Source organism: Vulpes lagopus, chromosome 23, assembly GCF_018345385.1.
Source record: "Vulpes lagopus strain Blue_001 chromosome 23, ASM1834538v1, whole genome shotgun sequence".
In the NCBI taxonomy this organism is placed as follows: Eukaryota; Metazoa; Chordata; class Mammalia; order Carnivora; family Canidae; genus Vulpes; species Vulpes lagopus.
This window is the reverse complement of record NC_054846.1, coordinates 54,505,666-54,525,369: the sequence shown is the minus strand read 5'-3', so window position 1 is coordinate 54,525,369 and position 19,704 is coordinate 54,505,666. Positions and strand designations below refer to the sequence as shown.

Genomic DNA, 19,704 nt, shown 5'->3' with positions numbered 1-19,704 from the left:
ATATATATTTTTGTTGAATTAAATATCTCTAGTATGTTTTCTTTCTGAAATGGCATTATATGGGAGTTGCTGATAGAGGCAGTAAATATTGGGAGGGGAGCCCCCTTCAATTCTGTCTCCTATCAGTTTTAGAGATATTTGAGTTAATGGGACTGAGGTTGAGAATAGGTTAAGCTCAGGATTTGGTGGCTTTGTTGTCATCTACTTGCTTATGCCTAGAATGCTTTTCATCCAAGAGTATGTAGAATAGATTATAAATACCTACCAGTTAGGCATCCCTAAAGATACTGCTTATAAAGGCTTTTGCCAATTAAATTTTAATATATTTGTTTTATTTTCAGTGGGTTACCCAAACCAAACTTTGGCCATTTAACGGATCCATTTGACACACCAGCATTTAACAAACTTTATAGAGGTTCGTGAACCAAAGGTTTAAAACTGTTTGAAATAACTTCAGTGCATTCTATAAAACTTACTTGAGGCTGCCAATTTTCTTTGAAAATGACAACACAACAAAGTACATCTGGGTTGGAAAAGGAGTAGAAGGCAAGAGGAGATCTAATTAGAGAGCAGGCCAGTACCTGGCAGCGGAGTAGTCTGTTGCCCTGCTGCTACTGGAGTCTGTTTTATGCTTTCTCCCTGTTTTCCCCTTGTTCCCTTTTGTTTTTTGGTTTTGATTTCTTTCCTATTTCATTTTACCTATGCTCTGCTCTTTATTACTTAAAGAGAGAAAAATAAAGGAGGGATAACACTTGGGAAATTATTTCCTTTTACCTCAATTATAAAAACAATTTTTGTTAAATGAAGAAAAATAAAAATGAAGTGTAAAGAAATGAGAAAATCACCCTAAATCTTAGCAGCTAGGGAAGTCATTTTGGCAAATTTCCTTTTGAGTTTCTATAGTTATATTTTAATATAGTTGAGATTATAAAGTATATAGATTCTATCTCTCGCTTTTTTCATTTAATACTATATTTGTAAGAGTTTTCCAATAAGCCATCATATGGTTATGCTCTAATTTACTTAACAATTTGTCCATAGTGTATAGTGCAGAAATACTTCAACTTTTCTCTTTGTTCTTTTTATCATGGCAGATGTTTTCTTTTTCCCGATTGCCTAGGTATCCCCTTCTCTTCTTCCTTACCCCATGGCCAGTCTCTGTCCTCTTCCCTTTTGATCAGTGACTGTTTTGTCAGACCCTTTTATCTGCTGCCGTCTCCATTCTACCTAAGTTGACTCTTCCAGAGACCACTTATTTTCAGTTGTATTCTTTCTGTCTTTATATTCTCTCTTCATATTCTCTCTTCATAGAATCCTAGAATAATAGCACTGGGAAGACTCTTAGAATTACTTTAGTCTAACCCTTACCATACCATAAGAAAATATATACAGAAAGATTTAAATGCAAATGATTTTCCTCAAGGTCATATAAACACATACAGCAAGATAGAGGTAGTACTAAATTTCTGCCATGGGTCTCCTGACTCCTAGTCCTGTATCTTTTCTTGCAAGAAGGGATCCTTAGGAGCATTTCATATTTTCATAGTTCTCTTATTTATTTCCTTTATGTGTGAAATCAAACTTAGAAATTTATAAAAATTGGGTTATTCAAATTGGAAAATTGGCAACTTGAAATAATAATTTCATTGTATTTAACCTTCCCCTATTTATTGGATGATTAAATATATTGAATTAAAAATTTCGTGTAGCATAACACAAATTATGGAGAAACACTTATATCTGTTTTTCTGAAAAATGTTTTTGTTTAGTTGTTCCAATCAGAAAAATTCATGCTCTGACCATCACATGGGCACTTCCTCCTCAACAGCAACATTACAGGTAAGAGTTCAGGACAAATTTTTAAAGCATACTGAATGGTTTACATTTGAGGGTTCTGTTATGTGATAAACTGGGACCTTTACTGGAGTTTTCAAGCCTTGCTATATATTTTAATATCTTCTTAGGTACAAAAAGTAGAGTTTTCTTATGGCTAGTTGCCTTCTCTGAGTCTTTGATATTAAGTATCTTTTTTGTGTGAATGTAACTTCTGTAATTATTTTCTGTAGTATTTTGAGTACAAAAATATATTAGCTTATGATTTGTCAATAGTGACCATTTAGTTTGGGCTTGTCAAAAGTCAAGGGTAAATAATTTTAAGCCTGGAATATGACTATAGCCTAAATCTCAAGGACCTATGCCTTTGAAGTGGTAATGAGTTAGGGAAGAGTTATACAGATTAGGAAAACATTTTCCCAGCATATTCATACAGTTATCTTATATGAGCAGTATAGCATGGGCCAAGAAGTTCTTTAAAAATAAGGATTGGTCCATGCTGACTTTGACTGATTAAAAAAATTTCTGATGAAAAACAAATGTTAATGAACTGATGAAAATTTACCTTATTATTTTTTTTTTTTTAATTTACCTTATTTTTAAAAAACCATTACTAACAAAACAAAACCATGAGGATAAACACACAAGCAGAAGGAAAATTTTTAGTCATTCTATCAAGGTAACAAGAATGATAGACCTCTAGTGAGAAAGCAGAGGCAGAGAACATGTGTATTATCTACTTGCTTTTAGTGCAAGGATAAATAGAAAAAGCAATATACATTGATTGTGTAGTTACAGTAGAGTGTCCCCAAAAATGTTAAAATTATTATATACATATTTAAACGTTTATTTTATTTGTTTAACTTTTTATTGTAAAAATAATACATGTTTGTAAAATATTAATAGGACAAAAGAGTATTAAGTAAAAAGTAAAGCTGTGCTTTCAATTTTTGTTTCCTGAAAAATAGGCCCAACATTAATAGTTTCCTATATATCCTTCAGACGTTAAAACAGTGACTTTAAAACATATCTTTTTTTTTATGGAAATGAAATTATATATACTCTTCTTCCTTTTTGGGGGAATGCTTATTTTCTAATTAACAAAAACTTGTTGATCCTCTGATTACCAGGGAAGTTCATTGTAGAAATCCTGAAAATAACTGAAAAGCAGGAAAAAGTCATTCATGATTGTATTTTCCAAAGAATGTTAAAATTTCTGTATGTTTCCATCTAGTTATTATTTTTTATGGACTATTTATTTGTTTTAATATGCCCTTCATCATGAATCATTTGAAATCTCTAATTATGGGAATTAGCCTTTTGGGGAACCTTTTTATTCCCCCACAAAGAAGCAAATGTTTATCCTTACAGAGTAACCAAATACAAAACAATTAGTTTTTTTTTTTCAAAACAATTAGTTTTGTTCAGATGCAGATGTTATGTAATCTTCAGCATTCATTCTTTAATTTACTTCTTCTACCTCAGTTTTAGGATAAATATAATTCAAATTCAATATTTTGAAACAATGTTGTGTGGGCCTTGGGGATTGCTTAATGTAGTTGAGATCGTAATGCTAAATCTTGAATTTTTAAGAGTTTTTTGAATTCTGTAAACTGATTTTAATGTTAAATAATGCTTAGATTTCCTAACTTTATCTTTCTACATATTTTTGTTTTGGTAGGAATACATTTCTGAAATTATAGTAGAAGCCAGTGGGAAAATAAAATTTAAATAATATATATGCAACTACTCAAACTCTTAAAGTGTGTTATTATATAATGTAGCATTTTTCACCTGTTACAGTTATATTACATTGTCATGAAAACTCCATGAGTAAGTAGTTGGGCAAGTGAAGAGAAAAAGAAAAATACAATGAGGTTAAGTCTGTTGCTCAAGATAATGCATTTACTTAAAGAAAAACTAAAACTATAAGCTAGATTTCCTGACCCATAAAGCAACACATTTCATTTTACTACAGAGCCTGATGCAAATACTGAAAGCTTTTCCAGACACTGAGGTATCATTCTCTGTATTAGGTTCTAAAATGATGAAGAATCTATATTATTTCCATTTTGGGTGAAACAAAAATGAAATATTTTTACCATAAAAAGAATCATTTGGGGGGATCCCTGGGTGGCGCAGCGGTTTGGCGCCTACCTTTGGCCCAGGGCGCGGTCCTGGAGACCCGGGATCGAATCCCACGTCAGGCTCCCGGTACATGGAGCCTGCTTCTCCCTCTGCCTATGTCTCTGCCTCTTTCTCTCTCTCTGTGTGTGACTATCATAAATAAATAAATAAATAATAAAAAAAATAAATAAAAGAATCATTTGGAATGATTATACTCGTTCAGTGATTTCAGATAAAGAAGTTAAATTGTACCATGTTTTCTGTCTTTACTTGCTATTATCAAATTAATAATAATTTCGTGTTCATTTAACATTTATAATAAGTTTATAATCATATTCATAAATATCATAACTTTTGAAGTAAGAATTCCTGTTCAACCTTAATTATTATTTTCGACCGTAAAATTTTTTTTGTTTTTAAAGGGTGAAGCCACTTCATTATATCTCTTGGCTGGTTGGTCATGAAGGCAAAGGCAGCATTCTTTCTTACCTTAGAAAAAAGCAAGTATTTAATTAATAAGTAATTTCAGTGTATCAATCTCTGAAAAATAATAGATAGTAAGCATTCTATAACCTGTTGTTTTATCTGCCAAACGCCTAGAATCAAATCTAATGTTTAATTATAGTCACTTTATCACCAAAATTAATTAGTCTTATTGTATATATGCATTTCCTTAAAAGCCACCTTTTAGCACCTATTGGAAGTTGTACACAAAATTTTAAAAATCATAAGTAAGTGGATTCTAGAACTATGTGAAAGATTAGCTGTAATCAAGAATTTAGATTGGAATAGTAAAGAAGTCAATTAGACTTTCCCAACCCAGAAGGTGGACTTTAATGAAAACTACATTGGGCAGAGAAATCATAACAAATAGTGGGACTGTGGATGTCATATGCAGCTGTGTTAGCAGAATGTCTTCTAATGCAGTTTAGCACTTGGTTTAGTTGCCTAGTCAAATCATAGAAAGATAGCCTTATATCAGGACCAGTAGTTAAAGAACTTCCTTATTTGAATTTTCTATACACTAATTCAAGAATGGAAAGGAAGATGAGAAATTTAAATACTTTAAAGCACCGATAGGACTACAACACTCAAAGAAAGCTAAAAGACCAGGTTATTACAAAAGAATAAACAAATGGTATTAGTTACATATATGCCTTACATAATTGTAGTACACTTTGAGATGTGTACACTCTATACCTTACTGGACTTTATTATAATTTTACATTCTTCACTTTGCCTTCCTCCCTTATTTTTAGGTTTTCGAGATTATTCTAGTCAGGAAAAGATAGTCTCATTGCTTTTTTCTTAAGACAGTCTGTAGAGGTTAGCTGTTCATCTCAGAGAGCTCATTCGACATCCTAAGTAGGCATACATGTGAAGTATTGTAAGCTGCTTCTGGGAGGCAGGTTCAAGAGGGATGAATGAAATGCCTCCCAGCAAACATAATTTTAATATTTTGTGCTGTTCTCTTCAACAGAAATTACTATCTTCATAAAACTAATGCTTTACTGTGTTATAATAATTAAACATACAAATTAATGTTTCCATTAAACATATAAATATTGTTGTTATTTCCTTCTGGTGATTCTTGCATGCACTGCAATTGTTTGGGAGGCCTTGTACATTAAAAATTTGTACTTCTAAACTTACTTTTGGAAAGCATGTTTGCCCCTGCACTTCCCAAATTTTACATAGAAAGGCTACCTATTTTGTTAATTTGAAGTATTTGTAGACTGTTAATCTCAAGATGTTGATTGGATTCATTTTTGTCCTAACAATAGATGCTGGGCTCTTGCGCTATTTGGTGGAAATGGTGAGACAGGATTTGAGCAAAATTCTACTTACTCAGTATTCAGCATTTCAATTACATTGACTGATGAGGGTTATGAGCATTTCTATGAGGTAAATAATTAAAATGGAGTTTAAAAATACAGATATTATCTTATGCAAAAGCATAATCAGGTGTTTTGTTTTCAGGTTGCTCATACTGTCTTCCAGTATTTGAAAATGCTGCAGAAGCTAGGCCCAGAAAAAAGGTAATATGTATGTATTAGAATTAGGGTAGGAGTCAATCCTAGTATGTTTTAGCCTTTAAGGCTGCCAAAAAAGACATGCTTTAGTCCTACCATGATGGTTTTCCAGGCATTTCCTGCTTAAAGTGCCTTCACTGGCTCCATATCCTGATTGTTCTACACGTGAATACTGCATAGGAGATGTGAAACATTAGGGTTTATACTTATGTGGCCAGTCTGTTTCTTTTCTTCCTGCTGAGGATTCTAATAAGAAATTTAAATATATCTTTTACTTATAATTTTCTTCTTTCACAGAATTTTTGAAGAGATTCAGAAAATTGAGGATAATGAATTTCATTACCAAGAACAGGTACTGGAAGTCAAATTCTTTTTGAATGTTATCTGTGACCAAGTTGAAACTGGTGTGGACATTATTCCTCTTTTTGGAAGTGTCACTGGAGTTTTAATTCTGCCACTCTATGTCATGTGAGTCCCAAGATGGCCTTGAGGTTATCTGAAAATTAACTCTTGTGTTTTTAAGTATGTGTGTGGGGTAACAGAGAATTAGGCAGACTGACACGGATCATGTCGTGGGACAGTCATTTTACCCACGTAGTCATCCATCTGTCCTTTTGGTGAACATTCATGGAGAACTTGCTATGGTACTTGATATTGGGGAATTGTAATGTTATAAAGACATCCTGCAGGCTAATTCTGTAGTGATTACTACATATAGTATTAGAAATGGTGGGCTTCAGGATTTCAGGGTGAGGAGAGCGTTTGCCTTGATCGGAATAGAATCAGGGAAGGCTCCATGGGTGTGGTATATTTGAATTGAGTACAGCATAGAAAAATGAATAAGGTTGGGATACATTGTAAGCAACGGGAAAAATATAAGTAAGGAACTTTGGGTAATCGTGGAAAAGTAAATGATCCTATGTGTCTTTGAAAGGAAGGTATTATATAAGGCTGAAATGTAAGGAGTTTGAAGCAGGGTTTCTTTAAAACCCTTTCTGCTTCTTGGATCCCTTTGGAAATCTTTTGAATCCTGTGGACCCCTCCTCAGAATAGTATTTCATTCCTTCAACTTTTTAACCTCTCAGGAAAATTGTCTTAGTGGTACAGTAATCAGTGTTTATCTCTCACCTAGAGTCACCAGTTAATAGTTTTCCATATTTTCTTTCCTATCTTTCCTTATATATGTATGTGCATGTATGTATGTTTTTCCTAAAACATTTGAGATTTAATTACAGACATGATACTTGTCACACTCAAGAAACTACATTGAAACAATATTGTTAAATATTATACAAACCAGGGCGCCTGGTTCAGTCAGTTAAGCTTCCAACTTTTGATCTCAGCTTAGATCTTGATTTCATAGTCATTAGTTCAAGCCCTGCCATGGGCTCCATGCTGGGTGTGGAGCCTACTTTAAAAGAAAAAAAGTATATATATTACACAATTCATAAAATAGTGTTTCTGAGTGCATGAAATAAAATACAGCAGTTTATGAAGGAATATTGAAATAAAGTACTCAAAGTGGTAAAAAAAAAATAGTACTGTGTCTCTTCAATAACATATTAACAAGGGCTAGCAGTAGGTCTAACAATTATTTCGGTTTATTTATTTATTTATTTATTTTTTTATTTATGTATGATAGTCACAGAGAGAGAGAGAGAGAGAGAGAGAGGCAGAGACACAGGCAGAGGGAGAAGCATATTTCGGTTTAAAGTAACGGTGAGTGTGAGGTATCTGCAACAACTATATTGTGATTCTTTTTTATTTTTAAAATTTTTAAAAAGATTTTATTTATTTATTCATGAAAGATACAGAGCACGAGAGAAAGAGGCAGAGACACAGGCAGAGGAAGAAGCAGGCTCCATGCAGGGAGCCAGACGTGTGGGACTCGATTCTGCGTCTCCAGGATCACAACTTGGGCTGAAGGCGGCACTAAACCGCTTAGCCACCCGGGCTGCCCCTCTGATTCTTTTTAAAAAAGATTTTATTTATTTGCTTGAGAGGGAGCATGAGTCCAATGGGAGGGGAGGGACAGAGGGAGAGGGTGAAAGAGACTCCCTATTGAGCTTGTTGCAGGGCTCCATCCCAGGACCCTGAGATCATGACCTGAGCTTAAAGGCAGACGCTTAATCAACTGAGCCACCCAGACACAACATCCCATTCTTTCCCTGCCGTAGTTCTGACCCATTTGTTGTGATTTTTTTATTGGTTAGTCATAGATGCTGCTAATAATCAAGTGTGGTTTGTGCCTGTATTCATAATAGAATAAAAATGCTCATTTAGAGATCAGTGAAAATAAATATGTAATTTCTTCCCAGCCAAATCCATGCACATTTGAATTTGTCCACTGATGTATCTTGTGGGAAAGGTCTGTGGTGCCTGATTTAGAACTGCTTCATAGCCCCTAATTAAGAACTATGATTTAAAGCCCCTGATTCAGAACTCCTTTGTAGAGCATCTTGAAGCTGCCTTTTTGGATCATCACCAGAGATGACTTCCTGAATATCTATTCTAAATAGAGAAGATTTAGGTACATGAGGACAAGGTCACAAAAACTGTAAACTTCCAGTTGCTGTTGATTCCTATATAATCTGCACTATATACTTGAATCATTGAAATAGAGATAAAAATCTTATTCTGTGAAATCAGGCTGCTTTGACACATCTGTTAGCCTGTTAGAGGGCCCTATTGACACTCTTCCCTATAAGTGGACTGATAGGTGTAAAACTCCACAAGTCCTGTCATCTGCCTTGCCAGGAGTGATTTTGTCCAGTGTCTTTATCAGTTGTGGTGACAAGTGGGTCAGAACTATGGCAGGGAAGGAATGGGATCGAGAATTGTGGACTACAACGTAAATGATTCCCAGATTCCTTTTTTGGGGATCAGCTTTTTAGCATTTGTTGAGTGAGTGACATTTTTGTTCTATCCCTCCATTTTCCTATTAGCAAGTCATTTCAAGATAATCTTTTTATGGACATCTCCCCATTTTTGTAACTCCTCATTTTTTTACCATTAGCAATATTCATGAATACTTGTCTTGATTTTTAAAACACGAATCCAAGATATATTGGATTATAACTTAATTGCAAAGTGAGAACTAATCAGAAAGGTCTAGGGATCCCTGGGTGGCGCAGTGGTTTGGCGCCTGCCTTTGGCCCAGGGCGCGATCCTGGAGAGCCGGGATCGAATCCCACGTCGGGCTCCCGGTGCATGGAGCCTGCTTCTCCCTCTGCCTGTGTCTCTGCCTCTCTCTCTCTCTCTATATATCTGTGACTATCATAAATAAATAAAAATTAAAAAAAAAAATTAAAAATCAGAAAGGTCTATATCTCTGTGTGAACTACTAAATTAACTCAAGTAGCTTAGCTTATACTGACTTTTATAAATTTGTTTGTTAAAAAAGCAAAAAAAAGTTGGAATATCTCCTTTTTATACTTTTTCTGGTCTTCATCAATAAAGGCAAATAGGATTGCCCTTTTCAAACTATTCAAACCAGTCTTACTTAATTAAGAAATTTTTAAAAAATCTTTCCCATAGAAACTTGAACTCAGTATGTCTTATATATCAACAATATGAATTAGAAGAAGGTGTTTAAGTGCTTTTCTGTAGACAGAAAAACAAATAATGTAATAGTAGGCAGGTAGAGTTTGTAGTAGATAAAAAAAAAAACTTAGAGGATAGACAATAAAAAGTGCTGGAGAAGAAATAGAGGAATTAGAACCTTCATACATTACTGGTGGGAATGTAAAGTGTAGTTGCTTTGGAAAACAGTTTGGCAGTTCCTTAAAAAGTTAAACAGAATTATCCTATGGGCTCTACTATAAGTTCTCCTAGGTATACACCCATGAGCATTGAAAACTGTCCATACAAATACTTGTACACAAGTATTTCTATAGCAGTAATCAGTATAGCCCCAAAGTGGAAACACCCAAATGTCAACAAATGAATGGTTAAACAAAATGTAGCATATGCATACTGTGGAATAGTAGTCAGCCACAAAAAAGAATGAAGTACTGATTCGTGGCTACAACATGGATGAACCTTGAAAACATACTACGTGAAAGAAGCCAGTCACCACAGGTCACCTGTTATATAATTCTATTTATATGAAATTTCCAGAGTGAAATTTCTCTAGATGTAGCACAGATTGTTGGTTGCCAGCAGCTAGGGGGAGTGGGTCTCAGGGAGTGACTGCTTGGGGTTTCCTTTTGGGGCAATGAAAATACTTGCCGACTAAATGGTGGTGATGATTGTACAACTTTGTGAATATCCTAATAACCACTAAATTGTATATTTTATTTCATTTTTAATTGTGTACATTAAAAGTGTGAGTTTCATTGTATGTGGATTACATCTTTAAAAAAATGAAAGGTTAGAATTTAAGTGTTTTTCTTAGTACTGGCTCCATTGCTTTGGCACTGGAGGTCTGCTTTTAGCCAGGGTCTTTAATGTTTTCCCATAGGAAATATTTTGAATCATTCATTTTGTTGCATACTGACAAGAGCAGTTAATTTATAAGTAAGTGGCTGGTGAAAATACTTAAAAAAAAAAACACACACAAAAACAGCAAGGAGGTGTCACTTTAAATAATACTAGCACCTGACTGACAATGATCAATTTGATGATTCAGGAGTGTTTCCTGAAGTGGAAAGTGGAACCAAAAAAAGCTAACAATCAATATTTAGGGATCCCTGGGTGGCGCAGTGGTTTAGTGCCTGCCTTTGGCCCAGGGCACGATCCTGGAGAGCCGGGATCGAATCCCACATCGGGCTCCCGGTGCATGGAGCCTGCTTCTCCCTCTGCCTATGTCTCTGCCTCTCTCTCTCTCTCTGTGACTATCATAAATAAATAAAAATAAAAAAAAATCAATCTTTATTTTTTCGTACTCTATTTTTATGTGATAATGTAGTATATAACATAGACTTATGGTCTCTAGCTTGATGCATGCATGTCTCATTTCTTCTCCATGAATGCAGTAACCTTCATCTCTCTTCTATCTTCCATTAGATGAGAGAACAGCCCTTACAGCCTAGTAAAGAACTGTATAGTGTAGTATTTTGGAAAGGAGTGTTTGCTGCTATGTTAGGAGTCCTGAATTCTAGTGTCTACTCTTCCTGTCATTACTGTGTGACTTTGGACAAGTCACCTGATCAATCTGAGTGTAGTTTCTTCTAAAATGTGGGAATAGAACCACTTGGTATCTGAAGGACTTGTCAGTTTTAAGACTCTGAACGTCTGGGTGATCAATAAGTACTTAAATTGATTGCTTTCCTCTGAAAAACTATTTCCATTTCATAGGTTAGAGAACCTGTGGTCACTCTTTCAGTTTTAAATGGAGGTTAATATACTGATTAATAGAATTTCTTATATCAAGACTTTTATCTAATGACACATTTTGATTTCTACATTGATTTGATTCATGTTTGCAGATAGTTTTAGGAGATAGTGCTATAGTGATAAAATGATGAAGACCCTGTCTTTAGAGACATCAATCATGGGGCACTTGACATATAAACAAGCATTTCCAGCTCAGTGTTGTAATTGATCTCATGAAGAGGCTCTGACATGACTAGAGCCTAGTGTGTTGTAGGGCTCAGGATGGGGATTAGAGGAGTGTCAGGTTAAATTGCTTAAGGTGGTAAATTTTCTCTGGCTAAATTTTCTTAGAATTCTGAACATCAAATCCCGCCCCCCCTTTTTTAAAGAAGTAATCTCTACACCCAACATGGGGCTCAAGTAAGCATCATATTTTTTTTTTTAAGATTTTATTTATTTATTCATGATAGTCACACACAGAGAGAGAGAGAGGCAGAGACACAGGCAGAGGGACAAGCAGGCTCCATGCAGGGAGCCTGATGTGGGATTCAATCCCGGGTCTCCAGGATCGCGCCCCGGGCCAAAGGCAGGCGCTAAACCGCTGCGCCACCCAGGGATCCCTAAGCATCATATTTTTAAGCTAAAATTACCTATGTTCATATATTTCTGTTCAGAAGTTTTTGGTTTCACTGTTTAAAAAAAAGGAAAATTATTTCCATTTTGTAGTAAATTAAGAATAATGGGAGTTTCTGGCATGAAATAATTCTCTCTTTACAGACAGATCCAGTTGAGTATGTGGAAAATATGTGTGAAAACATGCAGCTGTATCCACTACAGGACTTTCTCACTGGAGATCAGCTTCTCTTTGAATACAAGCCAGAAGTAAGGAGGTTTCATTTCTAAGAGTTACTTTTAGACAAAGAGAAGGGGAGACGATACAGAGATCTACTTAATAACTGTGGGGATATAGAAAACTTGGATAAATTTGTCAAATTTTTTGCTTAAATGGAAGAAATAGTTTTGTGGGTAGTTTTTCATGATTGCTGTATATGATCATCTTTAAATATGAGGAGAAAAATCAAGTCCTTAGGTACTGTTATTCTATTTTTCAAGTGTTACAACATCTACTAAAAAAGTGATTTTTAAGAATTATGTGCTTTAGTTGCTATGCTTATTTAGAGAGTTGTTTTGCTTACCTTTTAGTTCAGTTAGAGACTCTGGGCAATTACATTTTAACCATTTTGAAAATGTTTATGAGAAATGTAAGATGTCATGAATTTGAGACATGTGATTTATAGATAGTATTACATACAAATAAATCCTTGGTCGGGTCTTTCCTCCTTTTCTTGTTGGGAGTAAGTCATTTTGCTCCATATGGGGTAGCAGTTCTCAGTTGGGTGATTTTGCCCCCCAGGGGATATTTGTCAGTGGTCTGGAGACATTTCACTTGTCACAACTGGGGGATGCTCTTGGCATCTAGTAGGTTAGAAGCCAGAAGTGTCAGCTAAACATCCTACAGTGCAAAAGACAGCACCCCACAATAAAGTGTTATTTGGCCCAGATGTTAATAATGCTGAGGTTGAGAAACCTTGATACAGGGTATTCCAAAATCTTAAAGGTAGGGAAAGGTAAAGGAGGAAGCAGTCATCACACGTTCTTGTTATCTCCTAGGAAGATTGTGCCTAGGGGTCCAAGTATTTTTTCTGAACTTCATTTGTTGTTTTTTTCTCAAAGGAATAATGGTGTTTAAATTGGTAGTTTGGGTTTCAAAACTTATCCACAAAGTCTTCTGTTTATTCTTATCATACCTGAAGGATTATTGAAGGAGGCCCTGCAATGGGATCAATTTATTGATTCTTGGGGATGAATTAATCTAATACCTAGTGGTTAAGAGTATAGTCTTTGGAATCAATCATGTACAAACTTGTTTAGAACTCCAGGTTTGCCACTTCTAGCTGTGTTGTTCTGTACGTATTACATAATCTGTAATCTGAGCAAATTACTTAACTTTTAACAGGAACCTGAGTATTATTTTTTATAAAATGGGTATATCTTACAGTTGCTTTTAAGATGACATGAAATAATGTATGTTAAACACTACCTGGCACATAGTACTATAAATGAGAGCTATTTTTACTGCGAGTACTGTTATTATGTAGGTTTTTAGATGAACACAGTTTATAGCATTATCAAGAAACAACTAATAGACTAATGAAGTTTTATGAGTTAGGGTATTCGTGACTATAGATAAAGAGTTTCATGAGCATCAAGATACTAAGATCTTGGGGATGCCTAACAATGTGGCTTGCTTTTTTTTGTGTGTGTGATTTTGTTTTTTATTTTTTTGAAATCTAAATTCAGTTAATGAACATTTATAATGTATTATTAGTTTCAGAGGTAGAGGTCCGTGATTCATCAATCTTAACATAATACCCAGTGCTCATTTACATCATGTGCCCTCCGTTAATGTCCTTTGCCTTTTTAAGAGAGCTATCTTAGGTTAAGGTTGTTATTGTGTGTGTGTTTCCCCACTTCCCCACTTAGGTCATTGCTGAAGCTCTTAATCAGCTAGTTCCGCAAAAAGCAAATCTTGTTCTGCTGTCTGGTGCTAATGAGGGAAAATGTGACCTCAAGGAGAAATGGTTTGGGACTCAGTATAGTATGGAAGGTAAAATATTTTAATGATTGTTCTACATTTAGGTTTATCTGACTCATCTGAGAAGAATTTTTATTCCTTAATGATTTGTCTAATGTCCTATGGGAAAATATAATATAAACTTTTTTTAGAAATGAAATTATTTATACTGCTTTGCAGAAAATTTTCTTTCTGCTATGTTTGTTATAGCTAGTGAAAAACTCCTATGTTCTGGATAGTTTGCAGAAGAGTTTTGACTATGTTTTAGAAAAGTACTTCTAAAACTTCAGTATACATATATATTACGTAGAGATCTTATTAAAATACAAATCGGTATTCACTAGCTCTGGGGTAGTGCCTGAAGTTCTGCATTTCTAATAAGCTCCCAGGTGATACCAATGCTACCAACCATACTTTTGAGTAGTAAATGGCTAGAATGCCAGGATAAATTATAGTTTTCCTGAGAAAGAAGAATCGATTTGTGAAGGCTTATTGTTAACTGGTTTGTTATTAAGAGAATGCTCAACATTGCATTGTTTGTTGGATCAGTTTTTTTTCATCTCTACAGATGTTGAAAACTCTTGGGCTGAACTATGGAAGACTAATTTCGAATTAAATCCGGATCTTCATCTTCCAGCTGAAAATAAATACATAGGTCAGTGAAATAGCAATCATTATATATAATCCATTTATATATTAATAAAAGAAATAGCACCTGTATAGTATATTTACAGAGTATCATTTGAATTCCTATTTGAGCTTCCCAATAATACTCTGGAGTAGGCATTACTGTTTTCTTACTTTTTTGAATGAGAAAACCTGAGGTTTAAAAAAGTAAAGCAACTTGTCATAGATTAGTCAGTTGGTAAATGGAAAAAAACAGATCTATTTAAATGTAGATCTTGGGACTCTGAAACTTTTTCTTTTTCCTGTGTATATAGCTGATGTTCCATGTCAGCCTCTGTAGGGCTAGCCATTATTTTGGCTGGTTGTTCTAGTGCTTTTTAAACTACAAGGTTTGTGAAATCAGTGTAATGGGTTGTCAGATCAGTGTAATGAGTTATGAGAGCATTAAAAAAAAAGCAATTAGGATGGAAAATAGCAAAACGTTTAGTTGCTTTATAAAGAAAGAGTATTTCAAGAACTGTATTTTTTTAGATTTTATTTATTTATTTGAGAGACAGATACAGCAACAGAGAGATAGAAAGAGAGCCTGATTGGGAGGAGAGGGAGAAGCAGGCTCCCCACTGAGCAGGGAGCCGGACTAGGGGCTCCATCCCAGGACCCTGGGATCATGACCTGAGCCGAAGGCAGATGCTTAATCAACTGAACCACTCAGGCACCCCTATTTCAAGAACTTTTGTTCCATATATATGTGTATGTGTATGCTTCTGTCTCCCTGTCTACTAGCTTACAATGGGAAAAATTGGAACTATGAGAAAGCCGCTGGTCTAAGTCAAAGATTACAGCTGTATATAACTAATTTATTCAATGCTATTTTCCACAGCAATTCCACTCCTAGGTATATACCCAAAAGAATTAAAAACATATGGGAAACAGCCCATATGTCCATCAGTAAATGAATGGATAAACAAATTATGGTAAATATATACAAAGGAGTAATGTTCAGTCATAAAAAATGAAGTATGTATATGCTACAACATAGATGAACCTTGAAAACATTATGTTAAAGAAGCAGACACAAAGGGTCATATATGATTCCATTTATAAATGAAATATCCAGGATATATGAATTCACAGAGACAGAACACAAATTGATGATTGCCAGTGGCTGGGAGGAATGGATAATGGGAAGTGACTGTTTCATGGGATATAAAAGTTTCCTTTTAGGATGCTTAAAATGTTTCAAAACTGGATAGAAATGGTAGTTGCACAACACTATGCATGTACTAAATAACCTCTGAATTACTCACTTTAAAATGGTTAATTTCTTATGTAAATTTAACCTCAATTAGAAGAAAAACCTTTTAAAAAAAATCTCGCATATTTTAGACAATTCAGTTCCACATCTTGAACTTTAAGTATCTTAAACAAGCCAGTTCTTTTTAATAAAGAAACAAGTAGTTTTTTCTATTTCTGTTTTCCTTTCAGTAGCTATTTCTCACCTACATATTGATGAAAGAATTTTTCATTAACTTAGTTTGACTTTGTTAGAACGTTTTTGTTATAAAACATAACAAAAAAAAAAAACATAACAAAAATTGACATTCTCATTCAGGAATGGATTTGTTTATAAATTGGTTTATACAACTATCCTGACTAAGGGTCCCTCTTACAGTTAAGATTGGCTTTGAGAAAGGTAATGAAGCAGAGCATGGAAAGGTCAGAACCAGTCCTTAGGAAATTACAGATTTCAGAGTTCATGTAGTTTAAGGCCAAGAGAATTTTCTTTTTTCCATTGTTTTACTAACGTATTGTATTCTAGCATTTGAATTTGGCTTACTTTTGCCATCAAGAAAAGTTACCTAGACTTCTAAAACCAAGAACAGGTTGTTGGGAATCATGTTGAATTACATGATGAATTATTACTCTTTTCTTTTGTTAGCCACGGACTTCATGTTGAAGGCTTTTGATTGCCCAGAGACAGAATACCCTGTTAAAATTGTGAACACTCCACAAGGTTGCCTGTGGTATAAGAAAGACAACAAATTCAAAATTCCCAAAGGTAAAATGTTTCCTTCTATAACAGGAGTGAAATAAGCTTAGCAACTCTTTCTCCACTTGGTAGCAACCTATTTCCATGTGTCTATCACCTGTCTCCCTTTCTCCTTCCTCTTCCAGTTGAAGATCTTTTCTAGGCTTATCTTGTCAGAACCATACTGCACTTCTTTGAGGTCACAGAAATCCTCATATACATATAGATTCTAGGAAATAAAGATTCAAGGCTAAAATGAAAATGTTTTTAAATAATTCTTGCAGTTAAATGAGAGGAGAGCCAGATGTTTAGCCATCTTAGGTAATGGGTGGTATGTTTTAAACATTACTTTTAAAGAGACAAAAAGAGTACGCTGAAGGAAATTATTCTTAAACACAATAGATAACCTATTCCAGCATTACAAATGTGAAAAATCCTCCACTCTTTCCCTTTACCATTTTGCTTTTCATTGTAAAGGAATCACAGTGTACACTGATTAAATAGACTCCAGAGTTGTTGACTTTAAACTGTGTTGCTTTTTTATTTTCTGTTCTTGTGCATCACATAGGAACTTATGGAAGCAGCTTGGGATCAAAAAAAGCTGAGAGCCCTTCATTGCCATTTAACCCAGATCCCTAATTTTAACACAACTGTTTTGTGGCCCTCAGAGATTCTTGAATTTATTGGGAAGGTTTTTCTTGAATTAATCAATCAGTATTTCAAAACATTGTTTAAGAATATTCAAAAATGTTCTTAAATTCAGCTTCTTTGGAAAGTCTGCTATGACTTTCTGTGAGTATTGGGGTTCTCTAACGTTTTTGACATGTATACCTCTGTGAACATTTTCTCTGACCAAAGTTGTTAATAAATAAATACAGTATTCCTAGGCTTCTTCTGTATCTGTTTATGTGTCTGGCCTTCCCATAGACAAAAGTGTGCCTTCTGGATACTCTTTAGAGTGGTAAATACTACTTTTTAAAGATATGTCAGGATAAAAATGTAACAAGGATTTAAGGGCTAGTAGTTTATTTCAGAATTTTTAGGAAACATGATGTTAGGGGCATATAGCAGGTGTATAAAATATCTGAGTCCTCTGGCCTGTATTTTCTCATCTATGTTTTTTTTTCTTTTAGCATATATACGTTTCCATCTGATTTCACCTTTGATACAGAAGTCTGCAGCAAAGTAAGCAATTGTCCACTTTACTGGAAAATATGTTTAGTTTCATTTTGAATCATTCTGTCATTTTCTCTATCAGTACTGAGCTGTGCTGCTGATCTGTGTATTTTTTTCTGTGCCACAAACAAATTATTCATATTGATACTAAACATTAAATGGAATTGTGGCTGCTTTATCTCCAGCACCCAGGTGTAAAACATGCTGAAAATATAGGGTAGTCATAGTATTACTGGATTGAGAAAGTTCATTAGAAATGAGTTTGGATCAGCTCTAGTCTGTAATGAGAACAAATGCATCTGTTGATCCTATATTTAGAAACTGGCAAGGAATCTGATTAAACTTTATAGCAAATAACTTATGTATTTATATATAGATAACTGCACTGTGGGAGGTCGGAGCCTAAAATGTGTCTGAAACATAGAAGGTACTCAGGAAATGTTAGTGTACTACATCCTTTCCTTTGCCATGTAAACTGTAGAATCTAACCTTAGAATAACAGGCAGCGTTAATATTAATACCACTTGAAAAAATGTATTAGCTGCCTCCCTTCCCTCAGATTTTTAGGCTTCAGGGATGGCCCAGAGCCTTTGGGCCAATTGTTTTTTATGCCTTTTACACTTACCCCATTTTTCATTATGTGTATATAACATTCAAAGATGGGGAAGCATTGCTGAAGGTAGGTGTTCTGTAGTGTGCCTATAAAATTGAGTCCTTGGTAAACTGTATTTACTTTTGCACTCAGTATACAGTTTTATATTCTGGAGTAGTGTAACCACTGTCTTTGTAAAAGTAGTATAACCACTTTGTTTCCTACTCCAAAGCATGTTTGTTCGTGTTTATTTCTTGCCAATTAATGATGCTGTTTTCACTTTATATTCTCAGTGTGGTCCTCTTTGATATCTTTGTCAATATCCTTACCCATAACCTTGCTGAACCAGCTTATGAAGCAGATGTGGCACAGCTAGAGTATAAGTTGGTAGCTGGAGAACATGGTTTAATTATTCGAGTGAAAGGATTCAACCACAAACTACCTGTAAGTACAGGTGTTCTGTTTTGCTCGTAGAGAGCTTTAGATTTTGTTTGTTGCCCCTAAAGCACCAATCATAGAGGCTTATGCATGGGTTGCTATACATAGAAAGAAATGTTTGTTAATGTAGGTTATCGTGTTTTCTTGGCTGGTGACAGCTATTCTAACTTGGGCCACACATAAGAGCAACATCTATTCATTAATAACTAGCAGTGCATGCAATGTAGCCTGTGCTTCAGGCTTGATTTCACTTCCTTTTGCTGTCAGTTTCTCAGTGGCCACCACTGGCATTTTGGACTGGTTTGAGATTAATTTCATACTCACATGGTAATAACAAATTTAAAGCACCTGGAACATTGCCTGACAGAGTAGAAGTCAAGTGTTTGTATCCTTCCAAGCTCTTCCTTCACTCTGTCCCTTTGTTTCGGGTATGTGTTGTATTTTCTTTCTAAATTTAGGAGCTTTTGAGAAACATGATCTTTTTTTTTTTTTTTTTTTTTTTGAGAAACATGATCTATACCTTGTCAGTAATTTATCTTTTGATAAGGAATGTTTCAGTGTTAACTTTGTCAAAACTTCATAAGCAAAAGGAGAGATAACATGGAATGCTGGCTAAGAGGGATAGACCATTAAATACCAGCTAAAATAATACAGTGTATCCAACAACAAATGTTATATCTTGATTTCTTTTGTAGAACGTATATCAAGATTTAGGGAACTAGGTTCAAACAAGAAAAAAATCTGGAGCAAAGTACCTGGCAGAAATTAGAACTGCACTAAGAGGCCTCTGTGTCTTAGCAAAAACCCGAGAGGACAGTATAGTTCTTTTCTTTATACCCTTGCCCTAATCATCTTCCCCAGAGAACAAAGATTGGTCTTAGGAGGAGACATTGTAGAA

General features: G+C 34.8%; 1 protein-coding gene across 1 annotated transcript in view; it reads left to right on the top strand.

Moving 5' to 3' along the window:
• NRDC (nardilysin convertase) overlaps positions 1-19,704 on the top strand; it is a 97,686-nt gene that overhangs the window by 61,328 nt on the left and 16,654 nt on the right. Inside the window, exons 11-22 of the mRNA XM_041739144.1 lie at positions 342-415; positions 1,770-1,839; positions 4,383-4,460; positions 5,745-5,865; positions 5,941-5,999; positions 6,291-6,345; positions 12,087-12,191; positions 13,854-13,977; positions 14,513-14,599; positions 16,511-16,630; positions 17,734-17,785; positions 18,662-18,812. Coding sequence (XP_041595078.1) covers positions 342-415; positions 1,770-1,839; positions 4,383-4,460; positions 5,745-5,865; positions 5,941-5,999; positions 6,291-6,345; positions 12,087-12,191; positions 13,854-13,977; positions 14,513-14,599; positions 16,511-16,630; positions 17,734-17,785; positions 18,662-18,812 — 1,096 coding nt within the window. The remainder of the gene's footprint in view (positions 1-341; positions 416-1,769; positions 1,840-4,382; positions 4,461-5,744; positions 5,866-5,940; positions 6,000-6,290; positions 6,346-12,086; positions 12,192-13,853; positions 13,978-14,512; positions 14,600-16,510; positions 16,631-17,733; positions 17,786-18,661; positions 18,813-19,704) is intronic.